General features: G+C 39.3%; 2 protein-coding genes across 6 annotated transcripts in view; both read left to right on the forward strand.

The window, feature by feature from the left end:
- Positions 1-178: 178 nt before the first annotated feature.
- On the forward strand, positions 179-1,993 carry LOC112466851 (probable GDP-L-fucose synthase). The gene is made up of 6 exons (XM_025035189.1): positions 179-376; positions 483-597; positions 697-825; positions 902-1,115; positions 1,184-1,324; positions 1,514-1,993. Exons 1-6 carry the CDS (start codon positions 252-254, stop codon positions 1,747-1,749), a joined length of 960 nt encoding a protein of 319 aa, XP_024890957.1. The 5' UTR covers positions 179-251; the 3' UTR covers positions 1,750-1,993.
- A 2,688-nt stretch (positions 1,994-4,681) lies between these two features.
- LOC112466855 (sn1-specific diacylglycerol lipase alpha) overlaps positions 4,682-22,394 on the forward strand; it is a 48,190-nt gene continuing 30,477 nt past the window's right edge. For 3 of the 5 annotated variants that reach the window (XM_025035197.1, XM_025035192.1, XM_025035196.1), the window contains exons 1-2: positions 4,682-5,470; positions 8,724-9,321. In XM_025035197.1, coding sequence (XP_024890965.1) covers positions 9,227-9,321 — 95 coding nt within the window. In that variant the 5' untranslated portion in view covers positions 4,682-5,470; positions 8,724-9,226. Of the gene's footprint in view, positions 5,471-8,723; positions 9,322-13,216; positions 13,427-22,394 lie in introns of those variants that run through there. The other 2 variants (XM_025035193.1, XM_025035195.1) reach the window with 2 other exon arrangements.

Below are 22,394 nucleotides of genomic sequence, written 5' to 3' on the forward strand. Positions count from 1 at the left end.
GATAACTGGTCACATGTTGAACTAAAAAAAATAAGTTTTTTTCCCTTTGTCTCGTATGATGGTATTGTCAGTCATGCCGGATTTTTTTGTAGAATGTTATGATTATAGTTGATTAATTAAGTAAAAAAATTTTGCTGGTGACACGTTTCAACGAGGAATGAGGGCGCTTTCCAGTTGGAATTATTCAGCGATTCAGCCATTGTTCTGGTCAGCTGTCACGAATCCAACAGGATCCCGTCAATGATCTCGGCATGAATGTTGTGCTTGTAACAGGCGGTACGGGGCTCGTTGGTAGAGCCATTCAAAATGTTATCGAGCACGACAAGAGGGAAAACGAAAAGTGGATATTTGTCGGATCCAAAGATGCAGACTTGTGGTAGGTTAAATTGAGTGATTGAGGTTAGATCAACCGAGTCGCTAGCGGGATTGCAAAGTATTGTCACTTACGTGACATTTTAAATTAATCAAATGACTTTTCGCAGCGATAAGGAGAGCACACGGAAGTTATTCGACGATCACAGACCGACACATGTCATTCATTTGGCTGCCATGGTCGGTGGTCTCTTCCACAACATGTCGCACAACTTGGACTTTCTGGTAAATATCCCGGAGGACACGATATCTTGCATGTATCTCATCATTTTATTTTAATATGGCCTTACTTATGATCTTAATATTATGTCTTTTTCATTGCAGCGGAATAACATACATATGAATGACAATGTTCTGCACACTGCTCACGAGTATGGTGTCACGAAGATTGTTTCGTGCCTCTCCACTTGTATATTTCCCGATAAGACGTCTTATCCGATAGACGAAACTATGGTAGTAACTAGTAATACATAGATACACCGGCTTGTAATAAATGTATGTAGATCAGAATGTATTGTATGTATTCTAGGTTCACAATGGACCGCCACATCCTTCGAATTACGGCTACAGCTATGCCAAGCGACTCATAGATATTGCTAATAGAGGCTACTACGATCAGCACGGTAGACTGTACACCAGTGTGATTCCTTGCAACGTATTCGGTCCGCACGACAATTTTCATCCTAGCGCCAGTCATGTAATACCTGGTTTAATGCGAAGACTTTACGACTTGTGCAAAGATGGTACAAAAATAAGTTTTGTGTTTAAGCGTTATTTAAATTTGTTGTCAAATTATAGTATTTTCCGTTAGGAGCAAGTACAGAAGATAAAGTATTCACCGTATTGGGCTCTGGCAAACCCTTGAGGCAATTCATCTATAGCATAGACTTAGCGAAATTAATAATTTGGGTGCTACGAGAATATGATTCTGTGGAACCAATTATCTTGTCAGGTAAATATTCATTTAGACTTGATATTATTTTCCTAATCCTTGTTCTATAATTTTTCGGTAAATATCAGTGTTGTCAATAGCTTTGTAGCTGCTACTATCCTTACTGTTCAAAAATGTTGCAATAGTACAGTTATCAGTATTGATTAACTTTACCGCAGAAATTGCTAAAAAAGAAAAGGTAATTTTCAGTGGATGAGGCGCAAGAAAAATCGATAGCCCAGGTGGCGGAGACGCTGGCGCGAACTTTCAAGTTTAAGGGGAAGGTGGTATATGACACGTCGGCAGCGGATGGACAGTATAAGAAAACGGCAAGCAACGCGAAGCTACGAAAGTACCTACCCGATTTTCAGTTCACGCCTTTCGAACAAGCGATTAAAGAGACAGTTGATTGGTATATAAAGAACTATGATCGAGCGAGGAATTGAAATAGTTGGGTTGCAAAATTGCGTCATAATCTATACTTTCCACTGCGATAATTTATACTTCCAAGATATGAATTTCAACTCATTGGAATTCAGATACTAATACTAAACAATATAATTGTTACTCGTTGCAAATGGTGAACGATAAAACTGAAGAATGTATCGAGAATCGGCAGGTATTAATCGTATAATTTTATCGTATTGTAAAAAAAAAGAACTATTTTTGAAGTAAATTATCTTTACAAAACGTTGCATTTGTCACTCGAGAAGGAACGAGATCGAAATGTTTTGTTAACCTTTACAGACGAGTTCAATCGAGGTTCCCTAAAATCCGCAATAATCTCGGTGAGTATTTTCAGACTGTTAAATAAACATTTCAGGATATGTGGATATTTTTATTGATCGGGAAAGTTACGTCTGCCGAATGCGCATACTAAAGATAGATCCAGGCGAACACCTGGCGCGCTGCATTTATTTTCGCTCGTTCGAGGCACTCCTGAAGTATATTTTATAGGTCAGTTTGCTCATAAATTTGACCAACAGATCCGTTTATGTGTATTAACCACTGCTGCGACGTGAAATATAAACGTAATTTCACAAGTGTATCGTAAGCAGAAAATTACTTTATCGATGATTTGTTTATTAGTGCTTGATATATTTCTTGCTACAGTTATTTACTATTTCACGAATGTCCTGACAGATTTTAGAGTCGATTTTTTTTTTAATGAAAATGGTTTCTCGTAAATTGAAATATAGGGCCGCAAATAAAATCGTCAAACTGCAACTTGTCTTTAGTGGATTTTTAATTCAGCCTGGGCAGCGATCACGTAACTTTTCCCGTAGAGCAAAAACATAAAAAGTGAAAACTTTCAGGTAACCATCTCTTTCCATTGACGTTGAATAGAAAGAGACAGTCACATGAAATTTTTCGCTCTTCACGTTTCTGCTCTAAGAGAGAAAAGTTACGTGATCGCTACCCAGGACTTAATTAAAGTCTCAATTAGCAAAAATGTCCGAAATGTCTGAAACGTCGCACACATGATATAAAGATGTCAGCCTTATTTAAATAACGAACATCTATATCAAGTTTTTAATTAATCTATATCCTCGAATCGCAAAGCCGAATAAAGGGACGATGTCCGTCCAGTCGTAAATTACAATTCCACCGATGTCCTTTGCCCATTGTAATATACAATCCTATTTAATACGGGGACAGGGAGGAGAATTTTAATTAGCCGACGTCACTACAATCGGCCTAGATCTCGAGAACAATGGACCGGGAAATAAAAGATCGAACGGGTGAAAAAAAGGTCACGAATAATTTTTGCAAACGGCGAACGACCGCAGTGTCGTGTCGATCGATTCGGGCGGAGATAACTATGCGCGTGTCTTTATTGAAATACGTTTCCGACCCGCGACACGAAAGCACGAGGGGCCTTTCGCCCCGGCGCGGCGGTCGTTTCCCCCGAGAGAAATGAATCACCGCTTTTCCCGAAACGTTCCTTACGTTCCGCTATTCGTGCGACGTCTCCGTTACCACGATCGAGTCGATCGATCTCGAGCGAACGTAATTCACCTTCTTGGTTCTTACGTGAGAGATATAATTATCGGTCCAGCTGCGTCTCTCGATTAAATTGCAATCAATTCTTCAATGAAAACTTAACGAGGTCGCTATTTTCCTTGCAGCTCGTTCATCTTCAGCACCCTCAGTAATAATTACGTTGAATTCGCCTTGGCCAAATTATTAGGCATTCTATTAAAATGAAATTTTTTTGCAAAATATTATTTATTTTTGAAAGAAATAAAATATCACTTGGCGCTAACAATTTTCTTTTATTTTTATTCAATTTATTAAACAATTTTTAAACAATAGAAGTCTTTCGTGGTATTAGATTCGGTAACAGCATAATGATTATGAGGGTGTCCAATTTTGACCAAGGTTGTAATTGAATTGAATAAAATAATTATGTGAAAATGCAGAAAGAGGCTTTATCTGTTTGCAATCGTAATATTGTAAAAATATACAGATATTTTAAACTTTAGACATATATAATCTTACAATGTGCATAATAACGCTTGCTCTACAGTCCAGTTGCCATAATTTGGATTTGATTGATACATTAACATATCAATTTTTTAATCTGTAGAAAATCTCTTGGCTATCGCTAAGAAATATAAAAATAACAAATAAAATAAGGATTATTTTTTACGATCCACGTACGACGTTCACAACTACCCTCTATCTAGGCGTACGCAGTTGATAAATCTAAACATGATTATCAATGAATGACGATTTTAAGATCGGGGAGGAGAGTGATTCAATCGTCGTCCATAAATCACGTACGCGCGATAAGATAAGGGGATGCTGAAACGGAAGTACTCCGATTACGTTCCCGTTCCGTGCTCGTGTACGATCACGCGTAATCCTGTCTGCGTGAGTTAAGACACTGAATAAGAAATCTATCTAATGGTCTGTTTCTACCAATGCGGATTAACTTTAATCTCGGCTTAACTTACTCTTTATCTCTCTCTAGTTTTAAGAGAATTAGATAAAGATGAAAGAAAAGAGTTAAACCGAGATTAAAGTCAATCTATATTGGTAGAAGTGAAAAAATAAATAAACCCCAAAGGGGAAAGAGTCATTTGACGCGACGCGCTAACTAATAAACTATTCAAACTGCCGATCGACCTGCCGAGCGCACTTACGACAGCTGAATCAAATAAGAAGAAGAAAAAGAGAGGCGCGTACGCGAAACAAAGAGGCGGAACAAACGTTCCCGGGGCGCAAAGCGACGCGGTGCAACGACGCTCGGCGTCGAGACGCAAGCGCGCCTCGGCGGCGCGCCGCGCCGCTGGCGAGCGGGGGCGGAAGGACGGTGAGGGGGAGGGGAGCGGCTTGCCGCTTGTCTTGGGTGCCACCTCGGAGCCGGCACGGGTGCACGGTTCAGTCAGTCGCGCCTCGGGGTGGTTCGATCCTGGTGTGTGTCTCGCCGCTTCGTCGGTGTGTGCCAAGATGTGCTCCTCTCGCGGTGGTGGCGGCGCGGACGCATCGTGATTACGCGCCCTTGCGGCACGTGGCCGGTGGTAGCGTACGCTGTGTACGCGACTGTCGCTGACGAGGTGATTTCGATATCTCATTTAAAGGAGAGAGAGAGAGAGAGTGTGTGTATGTGTGTGCGTGTGTCGAACGGGACATGACGTTAAGGAGGCACGAAGTTCCGCGGCGATCGCGGAAAGACCCGGTAGCGATCGGTCTACCCTCTTCCGTCAACTCTCTTCGCGGACCTCGATAACGTACCCAGTGGACCGAGAGAGGGAGAGAGAGAGAGAGGAGAAGAGAGGAGGTCGACGCTGTTCCGCGATTTTTACGTCGCGGAGACGGAGAGGAACGGAGTGTTCCTCTTTCGTGGGGGAGGAGGGCACGCGGGAAGCGTGCTACTCTTCGGGAAGAAACGCGTCCGCATAAGCAGGCGCATTCGACGAGCGCGAGGGGATAAAGGGACGCCGGGGATCGCGCCGGTGATATCGGTTGCGCGGCTGACGGAACCGACGCCGAGCGTCGGCCGAGCGCCGACACGGCGCGCGGCGTCGTCGTCCACGCAGTGTGAGCGCGCGCCCCGCGCCGAAACGCGTGGCGATCTTCGGCTCTGAAAAACTCGGAGGAGCTCGGTCAGGTGGCCATCGATCTCGGGGGACAACGGAATTAAGAGTGCCGCCGTTGGGGGTGTGTAAATATTATGTTCAAAATATAATCCTAGATATATGTACGTTAATGGAAAGTTACTTGGATATCGCTTGATTGGATTATATTTGATTTCCATTTGAATATACGCGAGTATCCTTTAATTTTCATTGAATTATAATTGACATAACAGTCGAAATTTCGAAATTATACTGCTCTTCAATTGTCGTGGTTAGTAGAGTTTCAGTTTGACTATCGTAAAGTTGGAAATCATAGTTAATTTTTAATTGTTATGACGGTTAAACTCTCGGCTGATGTACTTAGCTATCGACTTTGTCGAAAATGGCGTATTTGGCGATAAACGCGCGATTTTGACAATAGATCGTAAATAATTACGTGTGAGAAATAATCGGACTAAATAGAAACTAATCTCTCGGCTTTGTGAAATAAAATCGTTGCTCCTGTTGACTTCCTCAGTCTAAAAAGACAAACGATGTGTTTGAAATCGTTAAAATCCATTCAAAGTCCAAGTTACGTCACCGCGGAGATAAATAACAAGGTGATAACAATTTACGACAGCAAAAAATATACCAAAGCGAAGATAAATTCGTCACTCGTGGCAGTTCACGCATAACGCGTGCGTGACCGTTCTCCGGCGTGTGATAATTTAATTAGGCGATATCGATTATATCATTCGCGCTCGCGTAGGCTCGGCGAATTAGCATAGTTGCGCGTCGACGAGCTTTGTGTATTTTTTTTCCTTCTCTCCGAGTATATTTTCGATTTAACTTGGTACGGCGCCGGCGGATTCCTTTGCCCGCGATTTCGTTCAGATGGGTATCTTCGTGTCGGAGAATGTGATCGAGAGCGAGTTGATACTATAAACAATATGAATATTTTCGACGCATTGGCTTTTTTTTAGTCATTCCACAAATAATGTCATCGAAATCAAAAGAGGAAAAAGAGAAAGAATAGGACGAATTTAAATTATATCCTTCCGTATATGTACTCGAGGTTAATCTCGATTGATTTTAATTTATTTTTAATATGAGTGAAGCTTACAATGTCTTGTAATAATATTTTTTATTTTTGCAATTAAATATACATGTTTTATGCCCCGTTCAGGATTATTTTCTCGCGCGTAGAAACATCATCTTTTTTCTATTTTTCGGGATGCTTGTTATTATAAAGATTTATAAATTCTCTTTACATTTAAATACAGGTTTTCCTCCCTACTGAAAGTAGCTCGTTGAAACCTTTCACAAGCCGTAAAAGCGAAGAAGCGAGTACCCTTGATTCATAAAATTTTTTTTCCTAAAAGCTAAAATCTTCTTCGAATTTCTTTCGGTTAGCGAAAATAGGTACTAATGTAGGTCTTTCATAAAAGCGAAGTGGCATAAAGCGAGCTTTCGAAAAGCGGGAGATACCTGGCAATATTTTATTTGCCCGCACAAGCTCAAATTGATGGCGCACCTCTTGTTATCGATGTCTCGGAAATGCCAATTGTTATTCTATACCCCTTGTTGTATTTTTCACAACAACGTCACGATATAAAATACGCCGGCGACTAAATAATTTGAATGTTTTCGCTGCTCGATACTCCGCTTTTGTTGTTGACTCCGTTTAAAATTTCGTCGGATTTCTAAACGCTTTGTAGAAACGGGGGCATCGAGAAGAAGTAAATTTCCATAACTTTTTTGTACGATGTATACATTTTGCTGCCTTCTTTCGCCTTTCAACGGAATTTTGAAGCAACAAAACGAGACATAAAAAGTTTGGAATCCACATCTTATTACGATTTTAAAAATAAGCGTCGCAGGATTGCTTAATTAAGTGAACGAGTTTGCGATAATAGCGTGAAGCGAAAATCGCTATTGCGAAAAAAAAAGGAAAATTTCTACAGCAGATTCTTTTTTCTACGGATGAAATGCGAATGCGAAACGGTTAATTTAATACACTAGCATTTACGAGTTAATTATGCACTGAAATTTCGTTACGCTAAAATTTTGTAGTTTATTGTACGCGACTCTCATCGATATCCGTGATTACACATTGATGACATTCGTATTACATCGTAAAAATTGTTACACGGATATTACTCGCGCTCGGCTCGCTCGTTACACATTTTACAAACGTCCATTCATAAAAGTCGTCGATCGTGAACGACGCGGGGGATCAACAAAACGTGGTTTCGCGGCATGATTTACGAGAGTGGAAGAAAAAGAGACCGAGATATATACTCCGCTACTACTCTGGCAGGAAGTTCCTCTCGCACAAGTCAGAGATACTTAACTCTATAAACGCGACTCGACCTCTTTGAGATACGAGCGAGAGCTCGTGGCGTGCCGTTTCCTTCAAGTTTCCTTCACAAGCAAAGCTCGGACAATTTAATTCGCCGTTTCACAGTCGGAGTAGCTCGACCTTCTCCGTTCGCTCCGTTTATTGAACGTTATTTTCAAAACAATTTTGTCGACGACATCGCGTATTGTGAGCGGATTTTCAAGCAATTACAGCGAATAAAGACTTATTTAAACAATTTAAGAGAGAGAGAGAGAGAGAAAGAGAAAATTATGTACAGCGATAAAGCGTCTATTATTATCAGGAGAAATACTTTAGTATTGAGAAAAAAAAATTTATCGGAAAAATTGCTTCCGTGCTTGAAAATTATTTATAGATTTTTTAATCGACACATAAAAAGTGTTAGAAATGTACATTGCAAATTCGACATATAGGATACATATCGCATATCGAGAAGAATACTGTCATAATTATAAAAAATTCGATTTTGAGTTAAGCCTGTAAAAAGTATATCTAAAATGTTACGTGCTATTAATATATCTCACAAGTCTATATGCGAAATTCGCTGCACGAGGCAGAAGAGTGTCGTTATTCTTTTAAACTGGTTATGTTGCGGCTTCCTGGATGAATGTGTTATGAGTGATAAGCGAATTGACAAGTGAATCACCGCCGACCGCAGACCTCGTCAAGAAACAGTAGAAGTTTTATTATAACAAAATATCGTAATTGTAATTGCGTTAGTTAGTTAGTCTCACAATTCAAAAAATTATAATTAAATTTGTTTTCCTTCTCTTCTGAAAATTGTGCGGTTTTTATGATTATTTTGGTGACAGGGTATTCTTCTCGAGGTGCGACATGTCAACGAAACGCATTATTTTAACAAAAAATTTATTACAAGAAGTCACCGAAGACGATCTTTCCGTTTATAGCGTAAAGGTCTCCTATACACATTTATGAAGGAATGGGATAAAAGTGTTCCGAAATCGATTTCTTGCAGTTCCAAGTAGTGTCATCCACCTCTGCGGGAACCTTCGGTGGAAAAGCTCTTGCAGAACGTTGAAGAACATCGAGTGCCCGGTGTCGATTGACCGTGATCGTTGCCCAGTGTTATCGGTGAATAATTAGTGAGTAATCGGGCGACGATTATATTCGCGCCGAGCGGCGCGATGCGGCGCCGTGTCGCTCGTCGGCACGCCGTCGGTGGTAGCCGTCGGGAGGAGGCCGTCACGGCGACGTGCGGCGTCGTCGGCAGGGCCGCCGAAGGATGGACGACGAACGCGATAAGAGTCACGGTTACATCAGCTGTCAGTGCGCTCGTCGGCGCGGCACGCGACGCCGACGTCGGCGTCGCCGTCGATCGCCGCTGCTTACTTGCCGCGATCGCCGGACAGTACGGGCGAGTCGCGCGGTGATTCGCGTGTGAGGTGGAGGACTCGCGATCGCCGGCACCTTGGATGGAAGACGACGACGACGAAGGCGGCGACGACGACGCGACGCGAGATGCCTGGAATCGTGGTGTTCCGACGACGCTGGAGCGTCGGCAGCGACGACCTCGTCGTGCCCGGCGCTTTCCTCTTCATCCTGCATCTCATATGGTGAGTGGGAATAAAAACGGCGGTTATAAAATAGAGGGATAGAAAGCGAGGGGGAGGGGGGGATGTAAAATGGAGCAGAAGCTCCAGAAGCGGAATGTTTTCGGTGAAACGCTTCTTTCCGGTGAAAAGTTGTAAGATATATACTTAGCGGTAAGCAAGCCAATTTTTCTTTCATTCTGACGTATCTAGATCTTTTTCTTATTGTTAGAGTCGTAAGTACACGATACAATTTAAGTACCGAAAGATTGTCTCGTATAAAAGGTTTACTCAGCTTTGCTTTTCAACCTCTTTCTAATCCTATTGAAAATAAAAATAAAAGTGAATAGATTTTGTACGTGTCTCGCTTTGTACGATTTTCGTTAATTCCATTTTTGCAAGCACATAAAGTTTGTGACAAACGCAAGATTCTTAAGATTGTCGATCTGTTAAATAAAATAATTAAAATAGAAAAGAGATTAGAGCCTTTGCAATTAGTTTTTAATAGACCCTGTTAAAGCCTTATATAATTATATTTCTTTTGGTATACTTTTTTTCTGTCTTTAGTTTTTGCGATGTAATTGAAATTACGTTTGAATGGGAGCAATCGTTGAAAAATATACATATCTTGCGTTTTTTACATAATGCAAAGGTCATAAGGTGTGTTATTATGCCTTATTATAAATTTAGATCTATTCAATGAACCAGTTGCGTTTAAAGCGCGTGCATAATCTATCGTGAATTCTCGAAAGAAGTATACGAAACATATAATTCGAAAATATCGCATTTAATCGTTAATGAGTCGACGTGTAATTTATTCTGTAATTTAGTCATAAAATTATCCTTCATAATTATCCTCACATGATTATCAAATTTCGAGTATACCTCGCAAATTTTGAAGCGTTATTTAATATGTTATTACTTGAAGCATTTTAGCAACAGTTGTTTCGACGATTTTACAGCTTTTAACAGATTTTAGAGAAATTTTCCAAGATACTTTGTGTTACGAGACATTTTTCTTCTTAATGTTAAATGCTTTTTCTTTAAATTGAAATCTCTTATATATATATATATAGAAATTACTTACATTTACACGAACAGACTTTATTCAATTCCTTAGAAACTTGATAGTTATTTGTCAGTTACTTAGAGAAAACCTTAATTACTCATTATCAGAGAAAAAGCTATCTCTGATTACTTAGTCGATTAACGTCGCAGATTCTGACACACGTTCTATACAGAATGCTGAATTATATTTGCTAAATTTATCAGCTCTTCCAATTAAAAAAAAAATCAATTTCATTGGAATGTAAGTCATCTTGCTAATTTAAACATTAACGGATGCTATTAGCATGTGTCATCTTCGACGGGTTCTCGGACTCGACCTATATATTCGATTTTATGTACACCACCGACTAGAATGATGTAGCGCAGGTCCGTCAAGTTAAAGCAGTTTACCTGGAACATGAATTCTGACAAAACTTGCGAAAGTGGAATTTAAAATTAAAATTCCGCAAAGGAGAAAAAAAGACGCGCAATTTGTTTCCGACAATTTAAAAATTCTCAAGTTGAGATTCTCATGTTTTTTTTTATCAAAGTTGAAAATAAAAATTCGATAGCCTTATTTTTATCTGTCTAAAATACAGTCGACGAGAAGTGTAATTATCAATCGTTACAATTGAAACATGGACTTTCTACATTTAAATCTAACTATGTTTCATAAATGTATCTCTACATTTTTGCCAAAAGAATTTAAAATTCCCACAGGGATCCACACTTGTAAAGTTCGAATTCCTTATCTCACAAACGTCCCGTCGAAAGCACCTTGAATTCGATCTGCTTGTTTGTTGTGTACGTATGTCCACTCCAATTCTGCACGCGCGCTTTTGGCACGAGACCGCGAATTCGATTATAACGTTCGGAAATTCGCGATTCGCGTATTCGCACGTACGTCTCGCCGTCCCGTATTGTGTATGTCAAAATTCTGCCCATTGGCATGGCTGATGGGCTTTGCGATTGCGTTCGTGGCAACGAGCGAAAATAATAACACACGGCATATAAACGGGGGATCATTTTCAAGAGTGCGAGCGCGGCCTTGATTATTCTTGGAACGGGGTATTGGTTTGTTATTTTCAGAGTTCGTTGTGTGTAAACGTAAACGGGTTATACGGATCTCCCTGTGTCCTTTGTCATTCGCAAGTCGGCACTGTATCAGGTGTCTCCCCCGGGTATCTTGCGCGCGTATATTCCTCGAGCCAGAATGGAAATCTGTGTGGCGATTGATATAGCGCGGATATAGTTGATTGTACTCCATTCCTGCTGGATAAAAAAACATTAAAAACTAAAGCTGATCATTGATAAATATTGCAACGTTTCGTTTCATCGTCGATAATATAATAAAAAGTAGACCGCGAATCTTAAGAAACGATAAACGGAGAAATGATATGAAAAATTTTACTTCACACGTTGTCCAATTAAATAATATCGACATTGTAAGTCAATACAGTTTTGGGCACTTAAGAAAATGAAAGAAAACCATTGTATCTTGGTTCGCCCGGAGCTATACGGGATCTATTTTTCAGACCCCCGATCGTTATTCAGCTCGACAAGGCAAGGGTGCTTCCGAGAGATCGATTTTTATTTTATACGCATATTTTCTGACACGACGCAGCCGGTCATTGTTTTTCAAGAAAAGTCGGTCGCGCGCGAGAACATTTCTCCCGTGTATTATTAGCGATGATCGAGAATCGCAGCCTGCCAATGACGTGTACTGCCGCCGAAGTAACATCGATTTAATCCGCTTAAATATCAGCGGAATGTTAATCCACTTAATTTCTGACCGATTCGATCTTTTCATAAATTATACTTCTGACAGCTTTGGAAATCGGGCCCGCGCAAATTTTTCTCTATGCGAGGAATCGCGGTGAACAAATGGACGCAATTCGAAGGAAAGCCGATCGCGCGTTTATTTTCATTTCATCGGCCGTGTAATCGGCGTTTCATTCGATGCGTCGCAACCGAAATATCGCTCGTTAGAAGCTTTTTGATTTTATCGTGCAACAACAAACAACTCGATCGCTCCGCTGCAATCCGATCGAATAGACATTTTTTTGGAATAGCATTTGCTAATAAAAGCTTCCTTCGCTCATTTTCGAATAGCGCGTTGTCAAGCGATTCTCCGTTTTCACATCTTTCAATTCTAATTTGCCAGAAAGTTTGACGCCCAAAAAAGTTAATGTAGTTTGCACGCTTTAAAAAATTGAAATTCAACCAATGTTAAACCGAGCGGAACCAACGTTAAGGGCCAGTTTCACAAGTGTCGGTTAACTTTTAATCTTAGATTAACTTACTCTTCGTTTTTTTCTAAGGGGGACGTTAGAAGGAGACGAAGAGTGAGTTAATCTAAGATTAAAAGTTAACCGACACTTGTGAAACTGGGCCTAAATCGACTAAACCATTTCTGTACCTGTAAAAAAAAAACTGCGCATTTTTCCTTCACACGAGAGACTTTTTTTGAAGCATGAAGCATTCCTTCGAGACATCACCCCTTTTAACTCGAATTTCAAATTAATCCACGGTCGTTTAATTATTACTTATCAGCTGTTAATTTCAAAGGCGACAGTTGAACGTGATAATTCGAATAAAAGATTTGAATGAAACGTTAATGGGATCAATAGCGGATTAATTCGACGAACATATCTCTCTGGGGATACTTCAATTGAATACTTTTGTTCCCTTCTGAAACAAATCTGAGCGAGTTACTCCGGTTACTCGTCCTGCAGTACGATCGCGTGTGGCGTGTGGCGTCGTTCCGCGTTTCCGCGTTTCCAGGTTTCACAGCGCGGCCGGTGTCAGCTGATTGGTTCGATTCGGTCCGGCTCGTCCCCGCTCGTCCGCGTTCGTTCAACCTTCTTCACTTCAGTTCGCGTGCCCGTTCCTCGCTCGCTCGGTCGGCGCGCGTGAATTCCTCTCCTCGATGTCGCGCGTCGCGTAGGTTATGTCGCCACGTTTGTCGACGACGCGGACGCCACGGGATGCCGGGCCTGATCGCGTTCGGCAGACGATGGAGGGTCGGCAGCGACGACCTCGTGCTGCCCGGCGGTCTCTTGTTTTACGCCCACCTGCTCGAGTGAGTTGTCCTGCTTTTATCTTTGTCGCTCTTTCGCGAACCGAATTGCTCGTTTAAATCAAACGCGAGAAGTGGGAAGGGGGGGGGGGAGAACGCGGTAACGATCGAAAGATTGAAGGAAAGGGGAGGAAAGGCCATTTAGAAATTTAACTTTTTTCTTTTTTAACTTTGCCTACGTTACTCATTGCGCTAACGGATTATACAAATGTGTGAGTGCCCGTCTACAGTAGGTGTTTTAAGCCCTACTAAGCCTTAAGAAATTGTTCAATCACAGTTGAATTTGAGGAGAATAATTGACTGCGATTGGTCAATTTCTTAGGGCTTAGGGCTTAAAACACCTATTGTAGACTGGGACTAAGTGTCTATCTACAATAGGTGTTTTAAGCTGTAAGCCTTAAGAAATTGTTCAATCACAATTGAATTTGAAGAGAATAATTGACTGTGATTGGTCAATTTTTTAGGGCTTAGGGTTTAAAAACACCCATTGCAGACTGGGACTAGTACACAAATACTAAAACGGATGTTGATGAAAGTTATCAAAGGAATTAAGGCGAAGCTTAATTTCGAAAATACACGTTTAATCGTACTGTAATCCCTGAAATTATTGGATCGTTAATACGAATTAGATGCAGATCTACTAACTGGTACGAATTTCATATTGCTATCGGCTATTAAAATACTTTCATTAGCATACCGCGGAGTTTTGCGCGACGAACCGAGGAGAGTATACTCGCGATTCCGTTAAGCTGGCTTTCCCGGAATTTCCGTGAAAATCCGTCTTCGCAAGCCGACCGACCGTTTTTACACGCGATGTAGCCGCGAGTTTTCACGCCGAGTAATTGTAGACGTAAGAAAACTTTCTTCGCGAGAGCACTCGCCGGAAGGCTGCGTCTTCCGGTCGAAGAACGATCGAGCTGTTAAAACGCGCGTGTTTACGATTCGAGAGACCGCGTTGTCGGGCACGTTGAATTGCGCGACGCGACTCAACGGGATCGCACTCGCGCCGAGCCCTTCGTCGAGGGCCTTTTATCCACCGAAGTATAACAAGCTACACGAAGAGCGCTTCTCGCGCCGAGAGTTCTCGACAAACAACGGCGGCTTCTTCGTTTTGTACTTTTGTGTTGTTTCTCTTTCTTTTTTTCCCCTCCTATTGTGCTCCGTGAATATCGCGTACGCGGTCGATTTTACGGCTAATGCTACCCCCGGCGGGAGGTAAAATGTGTAAATTTACCTCGTGTGTATTGACCACGCGCGCGATGTATTGTGCATATCGAGCTAAAAATACGCGCGGGGTTTTTTTTTATATCTTTTGCAGCCGGAATGAGACATGCTTGTTACTGACGTTTCTGTGTAAGAGAGAAAGAAAGGGTGGAGGTATATACAAAGTGAAAGGAGAGCGAATTCCAAATCTCGTTTTCTAATTTCGAAACGTAACGCTTCGAATAATATTGAAGATTAAATTATTATTAATTATTATGTAACACGTGAAACTGAGACGTTACATATGCGTTTATATAATTATTTAAATATATAATATATGTATCGTATGATATTTTTAATGTAAAGTGGTCCACGTAAAGTGTTGCGAGCTAACAATTCCAGAATCAGCTGATCGCGATTCGCAACGCTATGTTTTCTTATTTTTTACGATTCAGGAGAGCCCCGCGACGATTTAGAAAATGTATTGGCAGTCGCGCGTAGTTCGATAACACATATAGTGATGTAACATCATCCGCATTAGTCGCACATGCGTATGCTGATTGTCTTTCACGACGTTTTTACGTTCTCTCGCGCAGTCAATTTCCATTTCAAATATACGTGCGAACACACACGATCTACAGCTGTGAAATTACGCACGTCGTGGAAACTTTATAATTGCAAATTCCACATTCCCCATTATTAAAATTCGCGATTTCACTCGGGATGCGTTGCGCAAAATCCGCGGTCATCCCACTATATTCCCCGATGGCATAGATTCCCATCGGGCTCTCTGTATTTCTGCAAATTCGTATGATAATAATAATAATCGAACGTGAGCGAAATGAATGAATGAGCGAAAACGTATGCTTTGAAAGTATTACTCGGAGTATTATAAACTTCCCTTCGGGAATTTTATTTATTTCATAGCCGCACAATTCGAGCGGCCGCTCTCTGGCATAACTTTACATATATTATTAGACGAACTGTATAGTGAGCTGTATTATTCACGGAAAGTGTATAATCCGCACGTGCAACACGCCTGCACGCCGCTGCGCCGATGTGACGTCGAGATGAACAACGAGGTTAATTAAAATTTCAAGATGCGCAAGAAATGAAAGTGCCACGTCCTTCCTCATTTTTTTTCCCTTGACGCAAGTCAACTCTGTCTGATGGCTTATGTTCGCGCGGAAAATGTGTGAGGTTTTTTTCTGCAATAATGTGCCGTCCGTTCTTTCTCAAAGAACATTCTGAACTGATACACGTTGGTGCAATAAGTTGAAGTGAAACAAAATAATACTTGTCTCTAACTTATTGCGCTAGTGTGCAGTGTGTGCGCCAGTTCAGGAAGTTCTTCGGAAAAGGATCGTTACGAATTACATAAACGGTGACGGGAAAAATTTTACCGAACTACAAAATATTATAAAAGCTTTGAATTAATCCACAGACGAAACATCAGCGTGTATCAAATGAAATTTACATGTCGAATACACTTACAATATATACGAATAGTTGATAATTGACATATTTTTTTTGCTACAATCGCTATTTTTTTTATTCATCGAATGATAAGACTTTGCGTGCATAAAATAAGAGACGATACGTGGACGGCTAGCCGTATTTTTGCGTAGATATATTTATTGTGCAAACTCTTTCATCCATTTCTCTTCTCCAGCAACAAACTTTCCTCCTCGAGCGGTTTGTTTTCAAGCTTCGACTCTTCGGACGGAAAAATCGCGGCGTCGATCGGTTTTCATGAAATGCGAAGGCGTCGGTCGCAAAGTGATTTTATTTCGTTTCTCTCGACGCGCTTCGAACGGGCATTCCAACATCTCGATAAATGGATGCGAGTGCGAAATCGTGCGGTCGGTGCAGTATTTTCCTAGGCCGACGATTTTTCAAGCGATGAGTGTTTGTACATAATAACCGTGAATTATCGTTGACGACAGCTCGATCTCGCGGCTTATCGGTTATCAGTTAATCGCTTAATCTACATACGCTTAAAAACTTCCTGCAAGCTTCTCGCTCAATTTGAAATGTGAACGTTTTTCAGAGACGGATAACGAGCAGCGAAAAAGCACGTGCCTCGTCGGCATGTATACTTATGTGCTCGGGTTACGAACGAATCAAATGGCATCGCGTGACATTTCGCATTTCGAAAATATTAACCCCGGGCTCTCTCCTGCCGTCGAACTGGCGAGATCGATTATGACCTCGATAAACACATACATTTTATTCCGCGGCGTTTTAATCTGATTTTTCCGCACCAAATAGGAAAAGGTCGTAATTGGTAATTGGTCTTTTATCGTTGTGAGAAATTTTTATATTTGGGAACTTTTTTTTATTTATCTTCACCTTAGTTCCTTATCGAACTTCGCTCAATGTTATTTGGAAGCTTTCGAGCGTCGTGTGTGCATCTGCGATACGCACGACTTGCTCCGATAAATTAATCGTGAGAAGCTCATTGTGCAAGACAGAGAGAATTATTGATCCACGAAATCAATGTCGCGCGAAATCTGCGCGTACGAAAATAGGAAACAGGCCCGCAATCTTGCCGTTGTCAGGGGAGCTGATAGCCAAACAAGCTAATCGGAGTGAATCGTCCGTAAAAATGATCTCGAATTGAACCTGCCTGTCACGAAAACATATACATATTTATAAGTACGTCTTCCATTTACAATTTCATATATATAATATTCAGTGACATATTTTCATATATAAGACAAATCTGTTACTTATTAAAATTCTTTCGCTTATAGTCGCATAAGGGAGTTTGACATTTGCCTCTACGCTCACCACCGCCGTCGTTTTTCCATCGGTTACGTTTTCTGAATCTTTAAGTAAAGTAGTAAAGCATTCTCTCTCTCTCCGAGGCGGCGCGTACCTCGTAAAATAAAACGAACTTTTTCTTATTCTCGCGCTCTTGTGGCACGCAACTTTCGCTCCGCGGGCTTCCTCGCCTCCGTCACAGTTGCAAAAAGTCGCGACCGATCGATACGTTTAACACGCGCGAGCGAGACTACGAACTTTTGTTCTCCGAACGGTCCTCTCTTTCTATGCGCGTGCTATGAATCATTTAAGGGTGACTCCGCACAATCGGCGGGGGCCACACGTGCGTATTGTCGTTGCGTTTGGTTGCGTTCGCGCTCTCGGTACCACAGTGATCCTCGATCCCTGTTTATATGGGATGCTCTAAACCTAAACCTATACATATTTATCAATGGATATCACAACCCACGGTGATAAAACACGATTGTTTTAACGGTTGTGTACAGAGTTTGGATCGAAATCGAAAAATACGTCGTTTCGCTCTCTTCAATTGTTTTGAAATAATTTATTTTAATAGAATTTTAATAATTTCGATGAGTTAATAAGATGTATTTAATCGGTAATTTTTGAACGCATCTTACGTGAGAAATAATATGAATTAATGCGCAGAAAATGTTTATTGTATATGACTACTATGTTATATTTATTTTCTTCGTTATATCTGTGCAATAATTTTTACGTAATAATAATAATAATATTGTGACTAATATTTAAATATCTTTCTATGGAATTCGTAAGAACATATATTTTCAAATATATATCTTTGTACTATATATAAGATCATTTAATCATATATACTGTGACAGGAAAATTAAAACCCTTTCCTCGACATCGACACTCGATGTTTAAATCCTTTCCCTCGACATCGATGCTCGATGTAACAATCAATCCGACAAAATTTATGAAAGACATTTTCTGTTGCCCGCGCGGTACGAACGCCGAACCCTGTAAACCGTCGAAACGGAGAGCCAATAGCTTACTCGCATGTGACGGAATATATCGATCCGCAACGATTGGTAGGATCGAAGGGGGTGGGCGCGTGGTAGCGGAACGACCGAGAGATCTCGGGGACTCTTCCGTCGGTCTTCGGCGGGATCAGTCCACACGTAAATATGTAGTCCGTAGTGCGAATAAGCGATCAATTGTCTGCCGGTTAAGAATCATGTCAATACTATACTTGTGTAGACGGCGTACGTCTAACGATTGTGAACGAGTTGTGTGGGCCGTTTTGCGGCAAATAGCGACGTAACTGTAACGTAAGTCTAATAATTTCAATACACTCATATATTGCTTGCTTATCTCTCTGATTTTCTTTTGACTTCTGCAATATTCCTTGGGTCCTCCGACGGAACTCCCCTTGTGCTGTCTCATGTTTAAATTGAAATCGCTAGCCAATTATACGGAGTATTAGAGAAATTAGATACGGAATAAGAGTTTGTTAGTTCTCATAAAACTAACTGGCGCCCAATTAATAAAGATAAACATATCAATTAATCGTACTTTGAGCCCCGACAGCTCTGACCCAAGCCGCGTCGGGTGAAAGGGTTTGGCGAAAAATAATCCTGTCTCAATACTAAACTCTTTTGTGTGAATTCGAGACCTGTGATATAATTTATGAAATTTTCGATATGATGAGACACGATATATTAATAATAAAATAACGACTTTATCGATAAATAACGATATTTACCGAATAATTCTCGAAATTCCTGCTAAATTACAATATTATCGTTTCCATTTATTATACATGTTTATCGCACACAACTTTGACAACATATGACGTCATCTTGCGTATTAACATGATTAATTGATGTTGATCTTGCGAGCGTTTTATCTCCGCGACCGGGAAGGCTAGGAATCGTGCTCTTGCACTTACAAGTAAATGGTTGTTAAGCGCATTAAAGTCGCCTCTCCCATGTATACACGAGCCATTAAAAAATCACTGTAACATTATCCGCATGCACGTGTACCGAATACTATTTTTTCTTCGTCGTGCGGCCGGCTAAGTATAGATCCGAGCCTATAAGCTCGTTGAGATTTAAAATACGTATAATACGTCAGTCAGGTACGCACGACCGCGATACACCCAACTTTTACAAGCACACACATTTTTAATGTAGATCTTATCGATATTATTGTATCTTCCTTTCGCTTCACTTATAGAAGAAGGAAAATGCGACATTTGAGTTCGTGTAAGTTAATTTTATTTTGAGATCAGCTGGAATTTATTATTTTCTTTTTATATATTTATTTAGAAAATAATTTATGTATCATGTTAATATCGGCAGTTTAAAAAAGTAGGTGTTAATAATTATTGATCACTTTTATATATTTTATGACGTTATACTTTTTTTACTATTTATATTTATCTTTATTTATGTCGGCGTGCCGTTGAATCAAATTTACTATTTTTCGATATTGCTACATGGCACCAACGGTAATTACCGATAGTAAAACATCACTGATGTCATGCTCCGGACATCTGTGCATTCAGTGTAATCTCAATTCCATGTCCTATTCGGAATCGCAGATCCATTATCGGATTTAAAGTGTCGGTGCTTCGGCGGGGAACGACGACCAATCAATAAAAATTATCTCCACGTGACGTATCTTTTACGATGCTTCTCTTTTACACTGAAATCCATAGTATTTACCAATGTTTTTCTCCCAGAAGCTTAATTGTTATTTATTTATTGCTTCCTCATAGAGGAAGCTTTGTGATGGTGAAAAAATTTTTTTTCGAGATTTTGATGGAAATAGGTTTAGAATGTTCTAAAATGTCGAAAAATCGTATTAGTAAAAAATGTCCGGAAGTATGTATGTATGTGTGTGTGTGTGTGTGTGTGTACGGATTTTTTGTACACGCATCTACTTCTACAATTTTTTAGATACCGGGTTGAAATTTGGCACACAAATAGAGTATCATAGAAAGTATGTCCTCCTCAAATTTTATTAAAATCCATAAAACGGTATAGATTTTATGCAGATTTTCATTTTTTTGAAAAATGTGTTTTACGCTGCAGCTTTCTCAATATTTGAGATAGCGATCTATTTTTAACTCTATTATATTTTTGAGTTTTTTCTACCCCTATTTCATATATAATTCATTAAAATTTGATTGATTAGATCTCGTGTTACACACATTTGAAATTTCGGAGAATTTGTACATATATAGAAGTTTTAAAAAACAGGATCTGATCAACCAAATCTGAATCAATTATATATAAAATAGAGAGGTAGAAAAGACTGAAGAAAATAATAGAATTAGAAAAGTTGTCAATATTTTATATATAAAATATAACAAAATTAAGATAAATTTTCTAACATTATTCTTTAACAAGCGGTTAAGACCTCACGTATAGTCTCTAAGGGTTAAAGTTGATTTGCTTATCACAATCTTTAATCTCTATTTAATTAAAAAAAAATACTTTAAAAAAAAAATTATAAAAATTATTTAAAAAAAAATTATATAAAATATAAACGTTTATTATTTTAAATCACATTTAACGCTTTTATTATTTTCAAAGATTACATTTTAAATATAACATTAAATTAAAACCAAAATATGTTACCAATCTGTAATTCCAAATATATAATTTAAGCAAAGAGACAAACAATAATTTTAAAAAAGAAGAAATAAATATCTAGATCTAAATAAAAATAATTAAAGACATTAAAATAAGATTAAAGTTATAGTAAATAAATTGAGAAGTAGAAACTAAAAAAATTGTTACACAAAGAAATGAATAAAATTAAAATGCATTCTGCACATGGCGCAGTAGTATTTTGAAAATGCATTCTGCGGAGTGCGCAGTGATTACTATCAAAATGTTTTTAAATGTGTTTTACGCTGCAGATTTATCAATATTTGAGATAACGATCAATTTTTAATTTTATTATATTTTTCAGTTTTTTCAACCCCTATTTCATATATAATTTATTAAAATTGATTGATTAGATCTCGTGTTACACACATTTGAATTTTCTGAGAATTCGTACATATATAGAAGCTTTATAATAAAACTGGATCTGATCAACCAAATTTTAATGAATTATAAATATTTATAGGGAATAAAAAAAGTGTGCAAGTAGAAACTTGCACATTGCTTCCTCATAGTTATTAATTGTGCAAGTTGAAACTTGCACATTGCTTCCTCATAGTTATTAAGTGTGCAAGTTGAAAATTGCACATTGCTTCCTCATAGTTATTAAGTGTGCAAGTTGAAACTTGGACATTGCTTTCTTAGAGTTATTAAGTGTGCAAGTTGAAACTTGGACATTGCTTCCTTAGAGTTATTAAATGTGCAAGTTGAAACTTGGACATTGCTTCCTTATAGTTATTAAGTGTGCAAGTTGAAACTTGGACATTGCTTCCTTAGAGTTATTAAGTGTGCAAGTTGAAACTTGGACATTGCTTCCTTAGAGTTATTAAGTGTGCAAGTTGAAACTTGAACTTTGCTTTCTTAGAGTTCTTAAGTGTGCGAGTAGAAATCTGCATATTGGTTCAGTTTTTAAGTGGGCAAGTATATTTTTATTTTTTTATTTTAGTGAATGTACATAATTATGTATACAGGCTCCTAAAGAGTTAGGTGTGCGAGTAGAAACCTGCACATTGCTTGATTAGAGTTTTTAAGTGTTTAAGTAGAAACCTTCGCACACAAAGCTTCCTCTATGAGGAAGCCAACACAAATAAATACTGAAAATTATACATTGAAAAAAATAATGCTTCATCAACTTGCACACTTAATAACTATGAGGAAGCAATGTGCAAGTTTCAACTTGCACAATTAATAACTATGAGGAAGTAATGTGCAAGTTTTTTATTATCCAAAAGTGCTTCCACTTTAGTTCTGATATTGTCTGATACAAGACCTTTTTTTTTCACTTTATTTAGACTTTTATTTTACTCGGTTATCCTGTTATTTTTAATAAATAAAAATTT

Source organism: Temnothorax curvispinosus, unplaced genomic scaffold (genome assembly GCF_003070985.1).
Source record: "Temnothorax curvispinosus isolate PA1 unplaced genomic scaffold, ASM307098v1 QBEX01016605.1, whole genome shotgun sequence".
NCBI lineage: Eukaryota > Metazoa > Arthropoda > Insecta > Hymenoptera > Formicidae > Temnothorax > Temnothorax curvispinosus.

Bases quoted from the DNA above. Each gene is read 5' to 3' on its own strand.
- LOC112466851 (XM_025035189.1), top strand. From the start codon at position 252: ATGAATGTTGTGCTTGTAACAGGCGGTACGGGGCTCGTTGGTAGAGCC. The intron at 826-901 runs GTAGTAACTAGT...TATGTATTCTAG, and splicing joins ATCCGATAGACGAAACTATG to GTTCACAATGGACCGCCACA. The intron at 1,116-1,183 runs GTACAAAAATAA...ATTTTCCGTTAG, and splicing joins TTACGACTTGTGCAAAGATG to GAGCAAGTACAGAAGATAAA.